The sequence below is a fragment of the Erpetoichthys calabaricus genome, chromosome 1 (assembly GCF_900747795.2).
Source record: "Erpetoichthys calabaricus chromosome 1, fErpCal1.3, whole genome shotgun sequence".
Lineage (NCBI taxonomy): Eukaryota > Metazoa > Chordata > Cladistia > Polypteriformes > Polypteridae > Erpetoichthys > Erpetoichthys calabaricus.
Window position 1 is genome coordinate 210,252,366 of NC_041394.2, and position 25,291 is coordinate 210,277,656.

General features: G+C 39.0%; 1 protein-coding gene across 1 annotated transcript in view; it reads right to left on the reverse strand.

Moving 5' to 3' along the window:
- Positions 1 to 10,591: 10,591 nt before the first annotated feature.
- ppp1r3ab (protein phosphatase 1, regulatory subunit 3Ab) overlaps positions 10,592 to 25,291 on the reverse strand; it is a 35,273-nt gene continuing 20,573 nt past the window's right edge. The window contains exon 4 of the mRNA XM_028807891.2: positions 10,592 to 14,026. Coding sequence (XP_028663724.2) covers positions 11,798 to 14,026 — 2,229 coding nt within the window. The 3' untranslated portion in view covers positions 10,592 to 11,797. The remainder of the gene's footprint in view (positions 14,027 to 25,291) is intronic.

The window sequence follows — 25,291 nt, forward strand, 5'->3', positions numbered from 1 at the left end:
CTAAATCCACTAAGGAATGGCTGAAAAGAAATAAATGTATTATAAAATCAAATTGTCATTGTTTTTTTTCCAAATACATCACATTTTCCACTAAATCTTAGCTACAGAATCTGAATGACAATAAAAGAGAACACTTTACACAGGAGGGGTGAATAAGCCTGAACCTGTGAGGCTTATTTTGCAACAGTTTTTGTGACTTTATGCTTAGGAACTCTCAGGTTCATCACACATAACAGTTGGTATCCTAGTATTGGACTTTTTCTGTAAACAAAATTTGTCATAGAGTTATCAAGGGGAAATAAACTCAATGAAGTACTTCTGATTTTAAATACATTTATGCAGTTTTTGGGGGATGGAGTGGTTAGTTGTCTCCTCTGATATTTGAACTTCTTGCCTTTCCTCAGATGACGGATTTGTTTCTCAATTAAAATTGTATGTCTACTCTCATGGAAAGTTTCCATCAATTTAAACAAATCTCTGAGCACCTTCTCCCTATCAGGTGTTCATTAGCTGTTGGTCAGACATGTAAGTAGGAATTTTACTGTACTCTGTATAAGTGACAATATTAGTACTACTACTGCTAATTTGACAAGGCAGCATATGATCCAAAGCCAGGAGAAGTGAGAATATGTTACTTTTTAATATTCGGGACTTGTAAGACTGGTCATTTCACTCTAGCTTTCTTGGTGATGGCACACAGCATGGAAGTCATAGAACTGTGTTCAACATTTAAGTTAAGGAACATAGCATTGGATTTGTAAGTTTCTCTGGGCTCAGCTAAATATGTAAAAATATTCAATTATCTCATTATTCCAGTACTGGATCACAGGAAGATGGACCCTATCCAAGCCGAATCAGGCCCAAAGCATGAACTACTGTAACCACACACACACACACATAACCTACTCTTACAATATGGAGTCACCAACTATAATATATTTGCATTGTGTGCGCAAAAAAAAAACAATGCTGGAGAAAACATATGATATTTGAGCACAGGAAGAATGTGCACATAGAGAGTAGATGGGCTGAACCCTGGACTCTGAAACTATAAGGCGATAGCGCTAACCACTGAGTTGCCTTGTGGTACTAAATGCCTAAATACTAAATTCATCCAATGTACAAGACATAGAGTGTTTTCAGCTGTCCTCACAACCTAGAAATGATGCTAAGCAGGTCCTAGTATAACAAAAATAGAGATTTCTTTCATACTAAATCAAATGGAATGAAATGAAGAACAGAAGGAGAATCCAGAAACACAAATTTAAAAAAATAAACCCTGTCATCTCTCTGGGTCTTCCTGTCCAGGTTTTCACTTGTCTATCAGGTGGGGTTGGTCAACCACTTTTCCCCACCACAAAGCACCACACTTAAGTACTCCCTTTCACATTCTACCCCCTCACTCACTCTGTCTTTTTCTCATCACCATGGCTCCTCTACCTCCTGCCATTTTATCTCTTGCTCTGCTGTCCTGCCAACTCCAAGTTCAATTACAGCTTGGTGGGAAGTAACTTTGAAGCTTGTGAAGGAGCTACTAGTGGGATCACACCCACACTAACTTCCAAGGTCAGGATTAGCCTTTGGATTGCCTGGGACAGTCCTTGCAGTGCTTTCTCTAGAGGTCACAGCTTTCCCTTAAAAGAACAGGTAGCTCCTAGAAAGTTTAGGAACAGTATGTCAAGAGTGTTTTGGAGGTGAAAAGAGTGTCAGGCAGAGTAATGATCATGAAGCTGGAAATTGGAGATGTGATGATGAATGTTGTTAGTGCATATGCACCGCAAGTTGGGTGTGCAGTGGGTGAGAAAGAAAATTTTTGGAGTGAGTTGGATGAAGTTATGAACAGTGTACCCAAGGGACAGAAAGTGGTGATTGGATCAGGTTTCAATGGGCATGTTTGTGAAGGGAACAGTGGAGACAAGGAGGTGATGGGTAGGTATGGTGTCAAGGAGAGGAATGAAGAAGGTCAGAGGATAGTGGATTTTGCCAAAAGGATGGACATGGCTGTGGTGAATACGTATTTTCAGAAGAGGGAGGAACATAGGGTTACGTACAAGAGTGGAGGAAGATGCACATAGGTAGATTACATCCTATGCAGAAGAGTTGATCTGAAGGAGATTGAAGACTGCAAAGTGGTGGCAGGGGAAAGTGTAGTTAAGCAGCATAGGATGGTGGTCTGTAGGATGACGTTGGAGATCAAGAAGAGGAAGAGAGTGAGGGCAGAGCCAAGGATCAAATGGTGGAAGTTGGAAAAGGAAGACTGCAAGGTTGAGTTTAGGTAGGAGGTGAGACAGGCACTGGGTGGCAGTGAAGAGTTACCAGACAGCTGGGAAACGACAGCAGATGTAGTAAGGGTGACAGCAAGAAGGGTGCTTAGTGTGACATCTGGAAAGAGGAAGGAGGAAAAGGAAATCAGGTGGTGGAATGAGGAAATACAGGGGAGTATGCAGAGGAAGAGGATGGCAAAGAAGAATTGGGATAGTCAGATAGATGCAGAAAGTAGACAAGAGTACAAGGAGATAAGGCGCAAGGTGAAGAGAGAGGTGATGAAGGCTAAAGAAAAGGCGTATGATGAGTTATATGAGAGGTTGGACACTAAGTAGGGAGAAAAGGACCTGTACTGATTAGCTAGACAGAGGAACTGAACTGGGAAAGATGTTCAGCAGGTTAGGGTGATAAAGGATAAAGATAGAAATGTACTCACAAGCGAGGAGAGTGTGTTGAGCAGATGGAAAGAGTACTTTGAGAGGCTGATGAAAGAAGAGAACGAGAGAGAGAAGAGGTAGGATGATGTGGAGATAGTGAGTCAGGAAGTGCAATGGATTAGCAAGGAGGGAGTAAAGACAGCTATGAAGAGGATGAAGAATGGAAAGGCCATTGGTGCAAATGACATACCTGAGGAAGCATGGGTGTGTTTAGGAGAGAGGGCAGTGGAGTTTTTAACCAGATTGTTTAATGGAATCTTGGAAAGTGAGAGGATGCCTGAGGAGTGGAGAAGAAGTACCAATATTTAAGAATAAGGGGGATGTGCAGGACTGTAGTAACTACAGGGGGATAAAATTGATGAGCCACAGCGTGAAGTTATGGAAAAGAGTAGTGGAAGCTAGGTTAAGAAGGGTCATGATGATTAGTGAGCAGCAGTATGGTTTCATGCCAAGAAAGAGCACCACAGATGCAATGTTTGCTCTAAGGATGTTGATGGAGAAGTATAGAGAAGGCCAGAAGGAGTTACGTTGCGTCTTTGTGGACCTGGAGAAAGCATATGACAGGGTGCATCGAGAGGAGGTGTGGTATTGTATGAGGAAGTCGGGAGTGGCAGAGAAGTACGTAAGAGTTGTACAGGATATGCATGAGGGAAGTGTGACCGTGGTGAGGTCTGCGGTAGGAGTGACGGATGCATTCAAGATGGAGGTGGGATTACATCAGGGATTGGCTGTGAGCCCTTTCTTATTTGCAATAGTGATGGACAGGTTGACAGACGAGATTAGACAGGACTGCCCGTGGACTATGATGTTTGCTGATGACATTGTCATCTGTAGCGATAGTAAGGAGCAGGTTGAGGAGACCCTGGAGAGGTGGAGATATGCTCTAGAGAGGAGAGGAATGAAGGTCAGTAGGAACAAGACAGAATACATGTGTGTAAATGAGAGGGAGATCAGTGGAATGGTGAGGATGCAGGGAGTAGAGTTGGCGAAGGTGGATGAGTTTAAATACTTAGTTTCAACAGTACATAGTAATGGGGATTGTGGAAGAGAGGTGAAAAAGAGAGTGCAGGCAGGGTGGAATGGGTGGAGAAGAGTGTCAGGAGTAATTTGTGACAGACGAGTATCAGCAAGAGTGAAAGAGAATGTCTACAGGATGGTAGTGAGACCAGCTATGTTATATAATAATAATTAATTTTTAATAATAATTTTTTGCATTTATATAGCGCTTTTCTCATTACTCAAAGCGCTCAGCAATTGCAGGTTAAGGGCCTTGCTGAAGGGCCCAACAGAGCAGAGTCCCTTTTGGCATTTACGGGATTCGAACCGGCAACCTTCCGATTGCCAGTGCAGATCTCTAGCCTCAGAGCCACCACTCCGCCACATATGAGTTGGAGACGGTGACACTGACCAGAAAGCAGGAGACAGAGCTGGAGGTAGAAGAGTTAAAGATGTTAAGATTTGCACTGGGTGTGACGAGGATGGACAGGATTAGAAATGAGTACATTGAAGAAATCCCACATGGACAACATGTACACTACATAAACACAAAATGTAATCTAGGAACTGATCCGCTATGGCACCGGCCCATGTATATTTTAACTTATATTTCCACATCTACCTAACATCTTGGCATGAAGTGTCAGACTGGATTCCTTCCACTTACTGGAAGGAAATGTTCAAGACAGATACTAGTTTCATTTTAATGCTCTTTTTTAAAAAATGCAGTCATTAACTCCATAAAATGATCAACGTAGGAATAATTAAAACAGCATGAGGAACTGTTGGAGTGTTTAACTTTGCTATGCACCTGTGTTTACGGTACTTGCCTTTGAAGCATCGAAAAATACCCACATAAAAAGTTTAAAGAAACATACAATCTAAAGTGACACATGAAATACAGTTGGTTAATAATTGAGAAATGCAAACATGTGCTGCATTTATTGTTTTATGATTTTTTTAAACATGCCAGTAAAGTGTAGAAGGCTAATAAATTTCATATAAGTGTTTGTAGATTGCAGAAGTGTTATAATTAAATCTTTATCTTAACAAGGCAGAATTTCAAATAATAAAAAGTATTTAATGATCTTGGAGTTATAGTTTATCTTTTAGCAGAACTTTATAGTAAAATGTATACTTTGATATGTATAATTGACATGTAACACTTTTACTGTAGGGAGCTCACTAATGTACATGGAGTGAATAAAAAACAGAATCAGTACCCATACCTGTCTCAGTGGACATGACCATTTAACACCACGACTATTCAAAAAGTCACAGTTAGGGAACAAGGAGACAGAGAGAAATACCAACACGGAATGTATGGGAGAAGATGTTTTTTCAGGAAGATGAATTAAGGACAGGTAGCTGGCATGGCGCTAGCTTTATTACTAGCAGGTTACTGAACTGACATGGCACTGGCATTTTTCCTCCCATCAAAGAGCTGTTGGAGACATATTTGTTATTTGCAGTGTTAACAAAACATTTCTTGGCTAAACTCAGGAAAGTAAATGAACCATGGGCCTCAGCAGGCTTTATAGTTTGCTCCAAAATTGAGGGAAGGTGTTGGCCCAGTTGTCATACATGAATGAGGAGTATAGAAACAGAAATTAAGAGAATATTAGTTGAAATTCTGGCTGATTGATGAATAGCTGACTAACACAGTCACATTTGTTTGTGGCAGGGAGTGGCTGCTCATTTGACCTTACTTCACTGCTCTAAACAGTACTCCCTTTTATCTAATGTTATCTTTACATTCTGTTTATTTCTTGCTGTAAGTGCTCTTTTCAAAACTCCTTGCATTGTACTGTTGAGTAAAGATTTTTTTATCTCGTTACCTAGCTGATGTAAAATTCTGAGTCCAACATTTAGTGTTAGTAATAGGAGATTCCACCCTTGCATAATTAACTTGAGTATTGTGATGAGAGAGGTTTGTGACACTGCACATTTGGAGTGTGCAGACTTCAGACAGGTGCAGATGCACGTGAGAATGTGCACGTACCACTCCAAGGTTCATTGGGGTGCTTGGTTGATTGTGCATTCACATGTAAACATGGGGGGATCGGTCAAGTGCTTCATTCACACCTTGGAGGAGGTGATTGCATCAACTGCACCCAATCGGTGCATAAAAAGGAGGCTCAACGGTGAAATGAGGACAGAAGTAGGAAAGAAACAAAGGTTAAAGGAAAGGAGAGTGAGTGGCAGGATTGGGAGAGCCTGTGCTGTTTGGGATGGAGATACTTGGTCGGGAGTGAGTCCCAGCATGGGGAGCACGTGGCCAGCATTTGATGGTGCTGAAGAAGGTCACACCTGCTGAGCTCTTCACCGAGCTGGAGTGACTCATGTGCTCGGTGTAGGCTGCCGCAGATGCAAGGGAATGGCGGTGGGAGTAGTAGCAGGACTTGCGGGGTCCCCTCTGTAAGGCCAGGGAATGGCAGTGAGGGACACAAGTGTGATTTTAATGGTTGACTGCACCTTTCAGCGAGCATCTCCTCATGCTTCAAGGACCTTATGCAGTAAGTAGAGGAGTCGTCATTTTAGAAAGAGACACTGGGGCTCATTGTTTTTATAAATGAAGACCTGCCTGTGTTTTAACTTTGTTTTAGTGGAGTATTTATTGTTTATTGGATTTTAAAGTCCACTGATCATTTGATTTTATGGATGGATTGTTTATTTATTTATTTGTGGACTTGCACTTTTGCACCTTTGGGTTGTTGAATCCATGAATAAAAGCACTTATTCACATTGACACCTACTCTTACTGACTCTGTGTGTCCTCTTTTGCTGGTTCAAGCTGCCAAAAGACTTGGAGCCAACCTGGACAGTCACAGTTATACCAGTCTGAAGATGGCAACAACATCACTTGCTTAGGTATGGTGGTCAGTTAAATGGTATTTTTAGTGGCATTAAACAAGAGAATATTTTAGTGTTCTCATATATTGATCTTTTTTTTATTTATTTGATTTACTATATTAATCTCTGAGGGGAACTTGTCTTTTTGCATGACCTTTGGGGATCAGAGCGCAGGGTCAGCCATTGTACAGCGCCCCTGGAGCAATTTTCAGGTGAAGGGCCTTGCTAAAGAGCCCAACGGAGTATGAGCCATTCTGGCAGTAACAGGAATTAAACGGCCAACCTTCCAAATACCAGCATAGATCCTTCAACTCAGAGCCATATTGTACAGGATAAGTTCAGCTCATAAACAATAGTGGCACACCTTCTTTAGTGGTATATACATAGATAGATAGATAGATAGATAGATAGATAGATAGATAGATAGATAGATAGATAGATAGATAGATAGATAGATAGATAGATAGATAGATAGATACTTTATTAATCCCAATGGGAAATTCACAAGAAGACCATTGAGTGAATTGGGCCAGGCCTGAGGGGTATCTAGCACTTTCAATGAACTGGCATGATATCTAACAAGCTACAACTTGTAGAAACCCATACTAAAAAGAAGTATTCTCTCTTCAATGAAAATACCCCCTATAACAATGTAAATAAAAAGCAACCATCTAAAATGAGGCCTACATTAATGATTTTAAAAACTGTTTTTAGACTGTCTATAGACAACAGCTGGTAATACAAGGTGCTTCAAAAAGAACTAAACACTTTCAAAAAGCTATTAGTCAGTAACTAAGTGTCATATCAATCTGTAGTATAAACCAATTTGTAACAGTTTTTTTTTCTTAATATTACAAGTATCTGAATATGTGCCCTTTATATTAAATTGCTCATGCCAATCCACCAGACTAATTCCTCCTAGATAATTTACATGAAACTTTCAAGCAGCAAAATCTGGAAAAAATTAAGGGTAGTCATACAACTAGTTGCACATTTCTTACTATTGATTACTAAATTTTTGAATGTGTTCCAATTCATTTTGACTTACCCTGCAAAAGAAAACGTTGTGCAGAAAAGACCAGGCAAGTAACTTGCTTTAATAAGTGAGCCATCAAACTCAAAATCAGCTGTGTTTCTTCTCATAAAAGCCACACAACACAAATTCAGCCTTTGAAGCCCTCAAAGCAGTGACAGGGATTGGAGAATTGCATGGTGTTCTGGCAGTAATCATCTGAGCATCTGAGTCATCTGTTCAAAGATGTGAGGAAAGTTCAGAGTTTCTTCAGTAAAGTGAGAAGTCAAGCAAAATGACACCTTTTATTGGCTAACTAAAAAGATTACAATATGCAAGCTTTCGAGGCAACTCAGGCCCCTTCTTCAGTAGAGTGGAAATATATTTTAATGTTCTACAGCAAACATAAGAAGGTTTATAAGAAGGTGATGGGTCCTCATTGGAAAGTCTGTGAGGTTACACAATAAAGTGGTGTGAAATGAACAGCCTCAACACACAGAAAAAGCTTTGGGGCAGCCACCCATATATTATCTCTGGCTACAAAAGGGTTTTGAAATAGCCCTCATGTGCACTGTTTTGAGTCCTGAACTGAACTGATCGTGTGAGGAGAAGATGGTGGCTTTATAAGCCGAAAAGTGAAAGTAATGTCATTTGGCCGGAACCAGAAGTGACATCAGTCTGGGTGCCGGGAAAAAATGGAAGTGATGTCAGTCTGGGCTCCGGAAGTGATGCTGAATCAGGCAGGTTTTCCCGTATTTGGCCTGCAAAGATAACAAAGGTAGGTTTAGTGCACCCTGCCACCCCCTGGCCAGGAGGGTAATTACCTCCACTTGGTTCACTCAGCTCCCTCCTAGTCACACGTGTGTGACACAGGTCTAAATCTGATCTTCTTCCCTTACCAAGGTATTATTCTTTCTCACATCCCTCGGTTTACTTCCTTTAAATATGTTGGCATTATTATATATCCTATAACAAAGCACCATAACATCAATCCATCATCATTTTTTTAAAGTCTAACATAGTCTTTTGCACCCCAGTCCTTTTTCCATTTATCTTTCTGTACTGGAGTAGAAGTAATTAAAATTATTGTGGTCACACTATTTCATTTTAATAATGAATTGTTACCTTTTTAACCCCCTATTAGATAATGGACTGATGTTAGATCTTTAATATCCTGTTTCTTGTGGAATAAAAAAGACCTTCCATCAAACACCAGTCGTTAATTCATAACAGATCTGAAGGAGGTGTACCTTTATCACACTTGGAATTAAATCAGTGTGGAGATTGCTACACCCCCCAATAGACCCCCCCCCCCCAATAATCCTCTCCCTTGGTTTTTCATTGAAGCTAATATAGTAGACCCTAATTTCCTCACTGTTTTTCCCTTCTTTACTGTTGTAGGTTTGAAATTTGGCCCCATTATTTTCTATGTTTTGTGGATATGGCAAAGATTGGGAAGCTTTTTGGCCAATGTCCTATTTGGAATTCTCATACTCATATATTGGTGGCAACCCCATCTCTTTCCCACCCTGGATGCTTCAGGGAAGCCTGACTCTTTATGATAATATTTATGATGACTCTGGGCTATGGACTTTCCAGTCTCTGAGGTCCATTTTTAATATCCCCTCTTCTTTTTTTCTTCTATTTTTCCATTCAGATCTGTTCTTAAGATGACTGGTGTTCTACTATCCTTACTACTCCTTTCCCACCTTCCCTATACCTTCCATTGCTCTCTTTGCCCAACCAATGAAGCCCTAGGCTGCAACTGTGTGCAATTATCTGTAAGGCCTCTTACAGGCCCTTACCTGTCATTTCTCCCAGCACTACTATTCCTGTGTCCCTTCTTTCTCATATAAATCATTTTGTAAAAATATCGTTTTCACTGCTAAAAATCCAAATTATCAGCATATTCACTTCAAATATGTACATTGTTTAATTTTTACAGCCATATAAAGGTTATGCTATGGGCCTCACTGTGGATCTTAATTATCATCTTTTTACAATGAAAGTTGCAGTTACAATTTTAAACATGCTTTGGGATTGCCCACTGTTTCATGCTTTGTGGTCTGCATTTTCCAACGTTCTGTCCTCCTTTTTTTCTGATAATATTTCTTCTGTTTCTCTCTTCTCTTTCTCTTACTGTTACCCAGCAGAGTTTATTCTCTTCAGGAACAATTGGTGCAAAAACACATTTAACCTCTCACTGAAAAGCTCCTGAATCTTTGTGCATAGTCTTTTGGAAAACGTCTTTCTATAATGTCCTCTTGCGCAAACTCTCCACAGCACAGATCAATGGGTCATCTGGCCAAAATATCTAAAGGGAGGAATCAGTGGTGAAGATGGTTCAAAATCGCTACCCAGTTGCACTTACCTTACTCCTAATACCAGTATTTTCCTTTTTCAATTTACTGTATGTGTTCACTTTCTTCCCAAAAGAGACTGTTCGTGGGTGGTGTCCCTCTCTTTGGCTAGCTCAAGCAATCTTAGTCTGTTTGACTTATTTCTCTACAGGGCTGGATTGATTTGGGTTTTTTAAATTCTTCTTAAAAATTGTGCTGCTTGATTTATTTTTGTATTTGACTATAAATAAAAAGTTAATACAACTTTGGTCCTAAAAAAGAAGGTCATAGACCTGTATTGTTTTTGTGACTTAAATATTGCAAAGACCAAAGGAAATGGTTAATTTCTTTTATAATACCTACTGTAACATCCTTTGTGAGAAGCTGAAACTGGAGACCACCAGATAAGAGCCTGACCTGCCCTACTAGATCAGGAAATTTGAAACTCCTCTAGTTTAGTTTCAGGCTCACTTGACGCTGAAGTATGGATTTCACCTTGGCAACCATGTCACGTAAATAGTCCAAAGTCCAAACTCCTTTCTTTATAATTTATCCATAATGTTCACAGACTTATTAATAACCAATGACTCTTCTACATTTTTGGATCTATTTAATGCCCTTTAGACTTTGTATCCTTTGGCAAAATTCCCTGAAACATTCCAAAATAAATAATTTCTGACAGCTGTGCCTTTAAAAATAAATTCCAGATACATTAGAACTTTACTTGCAGACATATCTTACAGTAAATACAATAAATTCAGTAATCACCATGCTTCTGGATATTACAAGTTTTCCTTTCAGTTTCTGTCAGTATTGGCCTGTATGACTAATGCAGAATTTTCCACATTATGAACTTTTTCTGCAGTTCACAAAGATCTAAGGCACATCACACAGGAATAATCTTAACTGAAGTACAGTGAATAAATCTATTTTATTTAATTAATCCAAACATAACAAAAGGCTTTAAGCACAAAGCTCATAAAATGAATTCAAAAAGAATTTTTTTGTTGTGTTCTTCCACAATATTAAAGGCAACTTTTTCTTTCTCATAATAACTTTAGAAATGCCCTCACTGCCCATCCATTTATTTTCTGTTTTCCATTTTCCAGCCTTTATTGCACCACAGCACTAACTTTTCACCACAATCAGTCCAATGTTGATTGGGGCTTCAGGTAGCAAACATTATACACGCAATAAATAGCTAGCCATACTGTAACTGTATGTATTATTCTGAATTATCATTACATATAATATATAACTATATGTATTATTCTGAAATGTCATTATATTGAATTATACAATAATGACAATATTTGTACAAAAAATGCTGTGCTGCAAAAACTGTCATTTGGTAGAATGCTTTCGGAATGAGGATCTGTAGACAAATTAGCAGGATAGATGGCATTACTAAAGTTGTGAGAATAGATTACAGCAATTAGTCATGCTTATCTGCTATTTCCATCATTATTCTGCCATTTTAAAAATTATGTTCTTATAAAATCTCAACTGATATAATACAAATCAAAAGTGGAACTTAATTAAAAACATAAGGTGCTGTTAGTAACAAGCAAGAAAAAGAGACAAGGTTGGAAAATAAGAAATGATCCATTCGTAAAATGAACATGAACACATTCAAACGAACCAAAACTCCTATATGGTCCTTCGAGTCTCAATTTTGTTTTTTATTCATACTGCCTATGACCGATTAACTATGTAAAAGACAAGAATATAATATATTTTGAAATATTTTGTCAAATCATGTCAGGTCAAAATTTTCCCACAGCAGTAAGACATCAAGGTAGCAAACATAAATGAGATACCAAACGAAAGAAAGAAAGAGAAAATTGAAGCCTTTAGGCAAAGTGAATGTCTGTTAACCACTGCAGGAACTTGTTTTATTTTTTTGAAAATGACTCACTGTGTTTACTGTCCTGGCAATACAGCCAGTAGACGGAGAATATATAAAGCGCAAAACAGGCAATGAAATCATAATGGTATACAGTTACTAAAAACACAACAAATAAAAGGGAATACAGAACTTCTTTGCTGATATGTTGCAAAATGGAGGCCTCACCATTCCACCAGGTCAAGTTAGTTGACCCATCATTTTCCTCAGTCATAAGCATTTTAAGTGTTCTGTCTTGTTGTACTTGGGTGTGGGTCTGCTCCATTGTAAAAGCTTGTGTTTCGTCTTCTGTTTCATCCTCTTCCAGTAGGGGTTCACTTATTAAAATCACTGGGCTTGGATACTTCTGTTGATGAACTTCATGTGGCCTGTTTCTTACAATGACAGGTTGGTGCTGGCTGTAGCCCTTGCTGCTGGTGATGGTGGATGTCCCATCGTTGGTAATGTCAGAATGGCTTTCTTCACTATTATTTGGATCATGTATCTGTAAACCCGGCCATGCTGTTGTCGATGTTTTATTACCATTGGTTTGATCCCCTTGCGAAATGTGTGCATGTTCAGTGTAAAGATCTTCTTCTAGACAAGTTGTTTTGTATTGTGATGATAGTTTTGGAGTTTGGCCAAAATGCGAAGCTTCTGGTGGTGTTGATATGCCATCAGACTGAAACTTAAAATTATCAGATGAGATCTCTTTACATCTATTGACATTTAAAGAAGATGTTCCATTTTCCTGATTGTTTTGCCATAATTCTCTTTCTTCTTCTGTATATAACTGTTCCATGCTTTCTATGTAATGAATGTTTGAATCCACATACAAAAGTGGCTCACTATCATTTGTGCTGATGGTATCCTGCTCAGCAACACTGAATGCAAGACAATCAGCTTGTTTATCACACATTTCCAAAAATGGCTTGCTTTCATCATTGTGCAATATGCCCAAAGGCACATTGTTTGTTTCCTTTTGATGAACATTTTCTTCTTTGGAGTTAACATCTGAAAGGAGTTGACTGGAGATCTCTTTAGTTTCAGCCAATGTGATACCTTGGATCAGTTCTTGTTTTGCACAAGCCTTGGATTCTCCTGTTGCTTCTACTGCTGGATGTTGGTTTTCATTGTAAATAGCAGCTTCTTGTTGTGTAAGCGTATATCCTGGCTCCATGTAAATTGTTTTTCCAGTTATTGAGAGCTCAGGTTCATGTTGGTCTAATTCCATAGACAAGGGACTCATGTGAATGTCTTTGAGTAGCTCCTGCTGCTCTGGTGGACTATTAGGTAGCATTGTTTCAAGTATCGTTGTAGCCCCTATTAGCAGTGTTTTGTCAACATCTTTTCTATCTGGACATTCTTCATCGATTTCCTGAACAGCCATTTTACTTTCCTCTCCCATTCTGTCACTTTCTAAATCTTTCAAGGCAAGCTGACCTGATGTTATTTCTCCCCGAGACTCATCACTTAGGGAAATGATTTGTACTGCTGCATCAGAGATGAAAACGACTTTTTTATTGTCATCCTCAAAGAAAGTGGCTGAGATATTCAGTTGATCTACATCGCTCACTGCAGGGAGACAGCTGCTTCTTTGTCTCCAAACATCACTACTAGCCTCATTTTCAGTTTGATGGTCCTTTTCGCTTTCCTTTTCCTGCTGTATACTATCTTCTGGTGTGTGCTGAACAAATGTTTTAGTTGATAAAGTTATTTCTTGTTTAAGAATACTAGAGTCCTCAGAAGAGAAGGGCATTTGCGTTTCCGGTAAGCCTGTTTCCCTCAGTTTACTTGTATTTTTCTGATCTTCAGCTATGCCACCTATCCCTTCCTCTTCTAGTACTAGTTTGTCCTTTGGTTCTTTTTCATTATATCTAAGCACATTGTCATCTGCAAATGTGTGCTCTTCGTGTATCTCAGCAGGCAACAAAATATTTTGATGTCTTTGCTCTTTCACAGCTTGCCATAAATCTGTTAAGGTACTTTCTTGAGAGTTGTCCTCATGAAATTGCTGTTGGCTGTTATAAGATGGTGAAAGACTTGGGCCAATTTCCCAGAAATCTGCAGGATTCATTTCTTGACCAAAGTGTTGTACTTTCACTTTAATATCTGGCTGTTCTTCTAAAACCTGGCTCAGTTCCGTTTCTCTGGGTTCATGTTGCACATAAATGTCTTTATTTTCCTTGAGTGATGAAAAGATATCTGTGTCAGAGACAATATTTTCAGTTTCCTCCAACTACAAAAGAAAAATAAATCACAATTAAAGATCATTCACAAAGCATTTTAATATATAACACAATAGTTGGTGAGATCTGTATCTGAAATTAAAAAAGAATATGATTAATAAGTAAATTGCAAAATCAAAATATGAAAATTGGTATTTCAAACAATATTCTAAATAAGACTGCTGCATGTGCCCCAGTTTGTTTTATATAGCACCTTTTTCTAGTAAACACCACATCAATGTACTTTAAAAACTACATATGCATATTTTATTTTTTGTGCATCTGTTGTTACAATTGGAATACTAGCATGTTAAGTTACTCTTTCAGCAATAGAGGGGATTACCGTATATACTTGTGGATAAGTTCTCCCGCGGATAAGTCGGTACTTGATTTTACAGTATAATTTCTGGTATTTTATAACGTCGGTCGTATAGGTTGAATGAGGAAAACTCTCACTATTGGTACAAGGGATTATGATATGCTAATGCCTACCTGAGAGAGTAACCATGGAGCATACTGCCTTATTTTTCTATGTGGGTGTGGCAATGCGCTGTATCAGCGTGTGCTCCTAACCTCTCTCTCTCTCTCTCTCTCTCTCTCTATTGTGCCTACATGACCACATGGTAATACCCGAACTATTCCAAAGCAACGTTTGCACTGATTTGTGTTTTTTGCATCTCGCACCCTCATACACCTTTATCGCAACAGCATCCCTTATTTACAATGGAGCATTCGATCAGAAGAAAATATAAAGTTGGTTTTAAATTAAACTTCGTTGAAGTAGCGAAAGAAATTGGTAACTGCACTGCTGCAACAAAATTCGATGTGTCTGAGAAACTGATGCAAGATTGCAGGAAGCAAGAAGATGTAAAAAAATGTAAGTGTCTGATTTTTGAACAGGCGTATAAGTCGGGGTCTGGTTTTATGTCGATTTTTCGGGTTTCAAGACCCGACTTATACGTGAGCATATATGGTATATGGGAAAGAACTGAACAAAAATTCCTGTTATGGTACCACAGGTCATGGTTCCCACACTCTTGGTTGCCAAACTGCATTAGATGTTTTGGATAAATTTCACAGTAATAGCAGTAGTAATTCTTACTTGCATGTCCAACAAAGGATTTCTTGGTTTAAAGTAAATTTGAATAAGAGCACACCTCATATTCAATAAGCTCATGTATTAAAAACAAAACTCTGCATAGCATTAGAGAGCATGACATTAAGTCAGTTCCAGTTTGCGGTAATATCCATACGATGAAACTATGGAAGGAATCACTGTCTTGGTTAGATTTTTAAAGAAAATCTTGTTCAAACCTTTTTTTAATGTGGCCTCAGCCATCAATTACTAACACTAATTTATTGGCAAACCGATTGTCTATCACTTGCTTAAGCACTTGTGGAAGATGACCCGGACACAGACGTGGGACACGTTCAACTCACCCAACACACATTTATTCCAGTACTCCATATTTACAAATGTGCACCACAGCCCCCAAAGTCCCCAAAGTCCTGGCCAACAAACAATGCCTCACTTTGTTCAGGCCGCCTCCTTGTCTCTCCTCCCAGACCTTGTCCTTCCTTCACTCCCAACTCCAGCCCCTGAATGGAGGGAGGCGGCCCCTTTCATCCACACCTGGATGTGCTCCAGGTGTCTTCCGATGAGCTTCCGCCGGCACTCCCCAGTGTGGCGGAAGTACCAGCTCCACACCCAGAAGCATTCTGGGTGTCCCTGATCCTCTTCCCCCCAGCACTTCTGGGTGTGGTGGAAGTGCTGAGGTCCAGAGCTCCCAAGGCATTGGGGCGCCACCTAGTGGTGACCACGGGCCCCTACAGGGTTAAGCTTCAAAGCTCTGTACCCATGGTCCCCATAGCCACCAGGGCTGTCGCCCCCACGTGGTCTGGGGGAGGCGTAAGCCCTTCTCTGGTCCTCTGGGGCATCCCAGCTGGGTCGCCCCCCCAGCCACCTGTGACACACTAAACTAATGTGGGAAACTCTTTAGGAAAGAGATGGCATTTTCTGCTGTTCCAATACATGGTACTCATACATTTCAGCTTCTTTAATCTACATAGTGCTTATGTCAATGAATTTGCATCATTTAACCAGCTATGAGATGCATATACATTTCCAGCAATACACTTCTTTTTGTGTACAAGTTAAAAACTTTGTTAAAAGGAATTAGTGTTAGCCCGACTTCCCTAACCTTGCATGAATGCGAGTTGAATGTACAGTATTTTATCTAGTAATGAAGATACTTTTTCCAGACTTAATCAACTAAGTTCATGGTTTGCATCCCCAGACAACTTTAGGCAACTATGTGAAAGGTACCTGTAAATGAATATCAATAACCAGGAATTTAATACATTAATATTCACTCTTTTAAAATCTGTGCAAAACCTAGCATAATTAATGTTAAAATTGTGCATTGCACACATCTTTCAAAGATAAAATGAAATCGATCAGGGATATGATCCCAACTGCACCAGTGCATTAGGACACACATTTTGGGAATGTTCCATAATAAAATAATTTTGGAGGAAAATATTTGATTATCTGCCCGATAGTACTGGACTCACAATTGCTGTCAATCCCTTTAAATCTAACTATATTTTGGAGTAACACCAAGTGGGATAAAAATTATGGGCTAAATCTATTTTAACCTCCCATTGCTTCAGCATTGACAAATCTTGCTTGGGTGGAAGAATTTCATCTCAGCATCTATAGCTAAATGAGAAAACAATGTCTCCTTTAAATGTATGTTTTCCTTTATGAGGAACAGTGCAAAACTTTTTCCAAATTAGATAAAAATTGATTAATTTGAGTTAAAATAGCCTGCCTGGTCACTGGTTTGGTTTTGTTATCTTTTATCTATTGTTATGGATAGCCGGCAGCTCGACCCGGCTGGGATGTCCCTGGAATTGAAGGATGGAGGAAGGCAGCTACTTGCTGAGACTACCTCCCCAAAACACTAGATGGCAGCTCCCCTGGAGTGTAGCGGTGCCCTGGATTCCCTCAGGGCATTCTGGAACTTAGAATTCGGTTTCTCAGCCCTGTTGGGTGCCGTGGGTGCTGCCAGAGGGAGCTGTCGAAGAACCTTGGGGATCATACTTTCCTTATAGCCCGGAAGTACGAGGTAGTCATGAGGACAGAAACCCCAAAGTACTTGCGGACTGAAGGAAATGTCAGTTCTTCATTAGACCTTGAAGTGCCAGCCAGTCACATGGTCAGAAGGACAGAAGCACCTCCAGGTCAAGGACTATTTAAAGGATTGATGGGAACCCAGCAGAAGAGCCAGAGTTTGGATGTAGAAGACAGAGCTTGCTGGGAGGTGTGGAGGAGAGATTTTGAGAGTTAAATATTATTGTGTTTATTTGTTTATTGTGGGTGTGGTACTCGAGGAGCATTGTACAAAGAAAAGAAGAAATTCAAACAACTTCTTGGTGCTTTTAACACATGTTGTCAGTGTCTGTGTGTTGGGGTAAGCGCTGGTATTGCGCCATCTAGTGTTACACTATACACAAGGAGTTATCTGCTAATGGTTTTTATCTATGTGGTTCTTTATACTGGGTAGGTGTGGGGTGTTGAGTGTTAGCCGTAGTCTTAACAAATGTTAACTAAATTCTATTGATTGAATTGTGTTTTGTTTGTCTTGGAATTATTTTAGGCCTAATTAAAAATTTACAAAAGAAAGTCAAATGGCAGGATGGAACTGGCAATTTTGTGCTTTAAAGTTGAGTGCCTTATTCAGTACACTATGCAGACTGCCTGAATATAAAAAAGCAGGAGAGACAAAATCGTACTATATTTAAACTGGTAAGATAACATTCTTGACAATGAGTTATAAGAAACTTGTTATACTTGTACAATAGTGATAACACTTACAGAAAGTAACAGAATGAACTGTTTATATTAAAAGCAGGATGGACGTGCAGTGGTATAAATCTACTCAGGTTTCTAGATGATTTTGTAATTATTTGCCATTAAGTGTCTGCATATCAGATAAACTTATTCAACATAATGTTCAGAAATATAGCTTTGTAGTGTTCTTACCTGTGATAATAACCAGCTTTTATAAATGTGCTATTTGTAAAGGTCTCTTTTTCTTTCATTATAATATTAATGATAAAAAAAACACAATTTGCCACACTTTGCATATATACACATTTGTCAGGTAGTTGATAAAATAAATAAAACACTTGAGTAAATAAAAAATACGAATTATTTTGACAGCAGGTGTGTCTACACAGGTGTACTCTTTGGGATGATTAAATAATTATCATCCCACCACATCTAAGGTCATGTACGTCATGTACACAGACATCGAGGAAACCTGCTGTAGTTGCTCATTACATTGGATACTTTGACTCAAACAATGAGGGACCTAAGAGACATGCAGGCCAATACCATCATGAGAGTGTGAAAACATGACTGGCAAGTACTATTACATGGACACGGTAACAAACTCTTGGCTGTCATTTTTTCCTACATTATAAGGAGGCCTGCACAATGGAAAAACAGTCAGGTCTTCAGGAGAAATCCAGAGTCTGTTAGCTTGACATGCCTTTTTCTTAGTTGCTTTTATGTTTGGTACCCCACAGACCTGAAATGTACTAAGTAGGTTTAAGAATGTGTTCTATGTTATGTTACCAGTATGCTATGTGCCTGCTGGTCATGGTAGCTATCCCTTTAAATTAATAGTAACTTTGACTAAAATTCTCATTCTTTGATTGTGATGTTTGCATGTGGATTTGTGATGCAAGAAAAAACAGATACACAGTCATAGAACATTTGATTGCTAATGGCAGTCTTTGGTATGAGTAAGAAGTTAAGTAAAGAACAGTTCTTAAAAAGGTAAACTATGGATAATATACGCTGTATGATCACCTCCAAAAAACTAAATGTGGCATTTTTTTAGGTGAAATTGTGCAAACAGCACACGCATGACAGTAGAAATGTTAATATGGTTAGATGAGCATTGCTTGTTGTCAATAAGCAGATGAGTGTTGCATTCAAGAGTGACATACATCAAAATCACCCCAAAACTAATTTTTTCCAAAACCATCATGAAAACACTAAAAGTAGAATTTCTCATCTAGGAAAGGTGTTGTCTCTCAACAGTATATTATAGACACATGTTGAATCTGCATCAATGACCACTAATGTTGCTCTGGTGGGACTATTAAAACAATTCAAGAAGGTTTTTCTGTATCATTTTACCTTATCTTATCTTACCTTAATTTACTAAAATTTCCTTGGGGCCAAATAAAGTTCTTTCTTTCTTTCTTTCTTTCTTTCTTTCTTTCTTTCTTTCTTTCTTTCTTTCTTTCTTTCTTTCTTTCTTTCTTTCTTTCTTTCTTTCTTTCTTTCTTTCTTTCTTTCTTTCTATACTTCTCTGAATATTGTGGAGCAATATTACAGTTGGAATATAGCCCAGAGTTGTAGTGGCTATCACTGCTACCTGATTGCATTTCTACTTCAAGTCCTACCACAGAATACTCATTTTGACCACTTGTATTCACCTAATTTTTGAAGTCACTGTCCAGAGCTCATGAACATATGTGAGGATTGAGATTTCAACTGACTGGTAAATCAAAATGTTTCAGTGAGGACTTAGCACCCAGCATTATCACCTCTGTTCAGTGTGATATGTGCAAAACTACTACAGCTACAATGATTCTTTGGTCAATCCCACAATCATCTGTACCATCACTCTAGAATAAGACCCCAGGGTATTTAAACTCCTTCACTTGACACAATTACTCATCCATTATCTGTAAGCAACAACTCACACTTTTCTGAGAAGGCACAATGACCTCAGATTTTGAGGAGGTACAAGTTCTTTATTTAACAGCATCAAACTAAGCTGTGAACCATTCCAGTGCACCTTGAAGATAATGGCCAAATAAGGCAAAGAGGGCAATATTTTTGCAAAAAGCAGAGATACAACTTTAAGATTCATGAACTGGACTCTCCCCAAACCTCGCCTGTGTCTTGATATTCTGCCCATAAAAATAATGACCAGGAGAGGAGACAAAACACATCCTTGGTGGTGTCCAATACCCACAGTGAGTAGACACAACTTAGCACCAAATAGACAAAGATGGCATTTATCAGCCCAGCTACTTCATAATCTTGTGGTACCTTCAACAAAATATAATGGGCTACATAGTCATAAATTCTTTACATGCCTGGAAAGCACATAGCACAAAGCATACAAGGCACATATAGACAGGACTGACAAACTCCCAGAATCCTTTAAATATCATCTGTGCAAGGATGACAAGTTTATCCAAGGCCAGGATGGAAACCACATTGCTTTCCCTGGATCGGAGTTTCCACTACTTTGGCATAACCTTTAAACGGTAGATTGAAGAGTGTGATCCATTAATAACTGGAACAAACCAGTTAATCCAACATTTTAATAATGTGGACCACCACTCCAGTTCAACAATGCTTCTCAATTTTTCATGCAACACTGAAGGGACATGTTAAATAAAACACTCCCACAATATCGAGTGCTTCAGCTTTTCCATTTGCATCTCACTCAGCCCTGCAGATTTGCCACTACAGGACACAAAGTTAATCATCGACCCTTGACCCATGGTATATATAAACTTACGAGTAACATTTTGTTTGAACATAGTGTTCATTATGGACAGACCATGACTAGCACAGAAGTCCAATAACAATTTACCACTCAGATGCAGACCTGATAAGCTAGTTCTTTTCAATCATGTCCCTCTGGGTTTCTCCATGACTCACCACATGAATGTTGCAGTTGCCCAATAGAACCAAAGAGTCAAAAGATTGTAATATTTTGAACATCACACACAAATGTGCCTAAAAAGACTGAATACTCAGAATAGTTTTTGGTGCTGTCTCTCAAGTGCAAGTAAGTGCAGGAGTAACTCTCTTGTGTTTTTCTTACAGTGCATACAAGCAAACAGTTGTCAATGTTTTCATCTCTGCCACTTGAGGATGTAGTAAAGTGATCCTCTCAATAACCAGAGTGGTCTCCAGCTGTACAACACTGAACCAGAAGTTTATGAGTATCTCTTACATAAGGCATTTCCAGAGTAGGAGACTACACTTGATTGAGATGCAAAACCAAATGTAGATATGAGTACAATTATATCTGTTCTATGAGTTCATCTTGCTTCTCTGCTGCAAAATTTATATTTCATGTCCCAAGAACCAGTTTTTATTACCTAGGTCTTGAATGTCTAAATCCATTACAATCTGGCCTTTGACCACACTGGCAATGTGCCTAAATTTTACCATTTGCCTTTCAGATGGTGAGTCCTCTTGGCAACTTTTCAGGGCTGACTGGGCTATGTGGGTAAACCAGCCATCAGTTGCTTGCTAATAAACACTCCTCTCGGGCTTGACTCCCAGAGTAGGCTCTAGTATCTGTGTTCCAGGAGAGGTTCTCTTAGATTGGAATTATCAGATTAGTCATTTATGGTTTGTTCCTTACCTGTATTGTCACATTAGAGTGTTTTTCAATGGCTGTCCCAATCAAGAGCACATACAGTATATCCAGACAGGCATAGCTTTTATTAATACTGACAACTACCACGTCCCCACTATGCTAAGGCTACAATCCTAAGAGGACAGTGAAAACTCCACAAAAATAAATGATTATTCATTTGACGAGATGACTTGCAGACAACAAAATGCACTGCTTCTTACATTCCAAACACAGGACATGTAGGGCGTCAACTTCTGTTTAAATGCTTCATTGCAGACTATACAAGCAACATAACAGTATAAAGAGAAATGCCTAAAATGCTCAAGATAAACTAAATGTCTCCAGACAGCAGCACCTGTTTTCTTTCTGCATGTTTAAAGGTATGGGAATTGAGGAAGACCTCCCTCTCTGAACAGGCAGCTTAGCCAAATACAGATTTGCAAAACATGAGGAACTTGTATGCAAATAGGATAAGCAAAGGTATGTTCCAGTTGGGTGTGGCCATATTGTTATATTTAATCCATAATTCTCCAACCAGGGTTGCAAGTTGTATGGCTCTGTGGGGGTATTTTATGTTGTCAAGAAAGAGAAATGAGATATTACAACAATGTTTGACTTAAACTCTTAGAACTGTACACACCACATTGCTGCTCCTTTCACTTTGGTTTTCAGTGTTACAAGCTCTTAATTACCTTTCCTTGGTTTTTCCACAGAATTCAATAACTAAATACCCTACAAACATTTGCATGCACACACCAGAATACAATGTTACAAACTCTTTCTAAAAAGAGCTATACTACTACCATCGTCTGATGCACATTCAAAATACCAAACTAAAAAAAGAACTTTGCAACAACTTTTCAGAATTGATAACAGAATTGTATTGTGTTTTTCTGGCATCTGAGGTCATTTCTACATCTACTCACAGTGATATTAAGATTGTTTCTTGAAATGACCTTATACAAAGGGCTTTTTAAATCTCCAGTATCTATGATTCAATTGTATCCCTGGTCACTGAGTTTTTCTTTTTGCATCTTTTACTTAATTATGACCCCTTCACAGTACTACTGCATGCATCTTGTCTGCTGTTGAGATGAATACTGTGCATGTTTCACTTACAGCTAACACCATTCACAACTAAAACTAAGTTAATTATTTTAAACTATTCTGAGTGTTATTTTTTTAGCAGTGCATTGTAGTTCAATTGCTCAAGAGAAGATAATTTCTAATTATTCCTTCCTTTGAAAACAAATAAGTAGCAGGGACAAAGATCTGAACAAACTGAATATATCAGAATTAATTTAAGAATACCCAAAATACCATTATTTTTCACATTGACTAAAGCACCTCTTAAAAATGACTTAGTCTTAAAATAGCTGAAACTTTTCAGTTTAAGCAAACAAAGCTTAAGAAGTGACATGATTGAGTTTTGAAAACTATGAATTGAATTAGTACAGTGGATCCAGGCTGCTACTTTAAAATTAGTTCAACAAGAGCACAGACACACAGTTGGAAACTTGTTAGGAGTAAATTTCGCACAAACAGAGAGGAACACACACAAGGAATAAATGGCCAAGTAGTGTGGTAGAGAATAGGACTTTAGGGACCTTCAAAACTTGACTTGATTTTGGATAACTTATGTAGATAGGATTGGCAAACTTTGTTGGAATGAATGCCCTGTTTTCATCAAAATTCTGATGTTCCAAGTAATAGAAGCAAAAGTTTATTGCACACAATCATTTTTACTTTCTCTTTCTATTTTGTCCTTATTGTTTGGAGGGTGGCACAGTGGTAGTGCTGCTGCCTCACAGTAAGGAGACCTGGGTGTGCTTCCCGGGTCCTCCCTGCATGAAGTTTGCATGTTCTCCCCGTGTGCTCCGGATTCCTCCCACAGTCCAAAGACATGCAGGTTAGGTGCATTGGCAATCCTAAATTGTCCCTGGTGTGTCCTTGGTGTATGGGTGTGTGTGTGTGCCCTGCGGTGGGCTGGCGCCCTGCCTGGGGTTTGTTCCTGCCTTGTGCCCTGTGCTGGCTGGGATTGGCTCCAGCAGACCCCCGTGACCCTGTGTTAGGATATAGCGGGTTGGACAATGACTGACTGACTATTTGATGGATGTTATAATAATAATGATGATAAAAACAGTAAAACAGAGGAAAGCTTATAGTAAGCATAGGAAACAGATGTGTATACAGTTTCCTAGATTTGTGAGTCAACTACCGACGGATCACAATATAACATTTGACATTATTAAACACACTTTTATCCAACTCAGGGTTGTGGTAGCCTGTGCCTGTTCTAGTAGCACTGGGCACAAGAAACACAAGATCAGTTTGAAATAACAAATTACTGTAATCTGCACATCTATGTGAAATATGGGAGAAAAAACCCATGTCCACTCATGATAAACATGCAAAACCCCGTACCAATAACCTTCAGGAACAGGATCGGGACACTGGGTCTATGAGGTGACAGTGCTAATTACCGTGCTGCCCCAGAACAGAGTATCGAAATTTTAAATAAAAACTATGAGCTCAACAAGTGCATTAATTGAGCATTTCCTTTTAAGAATTAGATTTAGGCCTACGAGGCAGTCTTTTGAGGCCATTTTTAAAATCAGTCGAAGGATTTCTGCTGTAATTAAAATCAGATTGCTGAGACATTGTTCAAGGGTCAGCCTCTGCATATCTGTTGGTTACTTATAGTACTGTTATGTAAAAATTCCTTAACAAATGTTTTGTTCAGCCTCAGTAAGACTTATAAAGCACCAATGACAGCATTTTGGACTAGGGCCTACATCTAGTGCATCTATTTGTCTGTTACTGCTAAGTAACAAGATCTTAACAAAGTCTTTGTTTGTGTTACATAGCAATAAGTGACTGAAAGCTGATTTACAGAAAGCCCTTAGAGCCCCTGTTCTGAAGAGTTACCAATGAGTCATATGGCTTGATCTAGTAATGCTTTATTTGATGCAGCTAATTTATTATTTTAAAAATCTATACACATTGAGAGAAATTGTGTGTGAGAATTCCAATTTTAAGGTTGCCTATTATTTTAGGCTTGCTAGTTTATGTTAAAATTATTTTTAAAATGATGCAAGATTTACTTCTATTTTGACTTGTTATAACAATATTCTTATACTAATTAATGTTCTCAATTTATGTAGACTGGAAGAAATTTGCTATTAGTCTTAGCTATGCATCATTTTGTAATTTTCCAAACTAAGTTATTATGCATAAGCCTTAACCATGTTCAATGTTTTCATCCCATCAACATGTTTTCACAGAAGCTATGCATTCCAAGTTTTGCTTTAGATATGTATATTGTAGCAGTAGAGGCGTGGAGCCACCTCTAACACTCTCAGGTACCACTCCAGACACTGGATAAAAGTACAAGACTTCTTTATTTTCTTCAAGTACAGTGCACAAAGTACCCTCCACTCCACACTCATAAATCACAATTCTCTCTCTCTCAAACCAATCCTCCTCACCCAGACACTTCGCCACCCTACCTCCCAGCTCAGCTCAGTGTCTGGGCTTTCCCACAGTCCTTTTATATCCCCTGACCCGGAAGTGGTTCCTGTCCAAACCCACAAGTCCTTATTCCCTCCGGGTCAGGGTAAACAGTCCTTTTCTTCAGCCTGGGAGCACGTCGTTCCTTCCTGTCACGTGATGATGACGCACTCCCGGGTTATAGGGCACATAAGAGGCCGCTAGCCCCCCTACAGCGACTCCCAGTGGCCCCCAAGGTATCCAGCAGGGCTGTGTATAAACACTACATAGTCCATGAGGCCCTGCTGGAACTCGGGG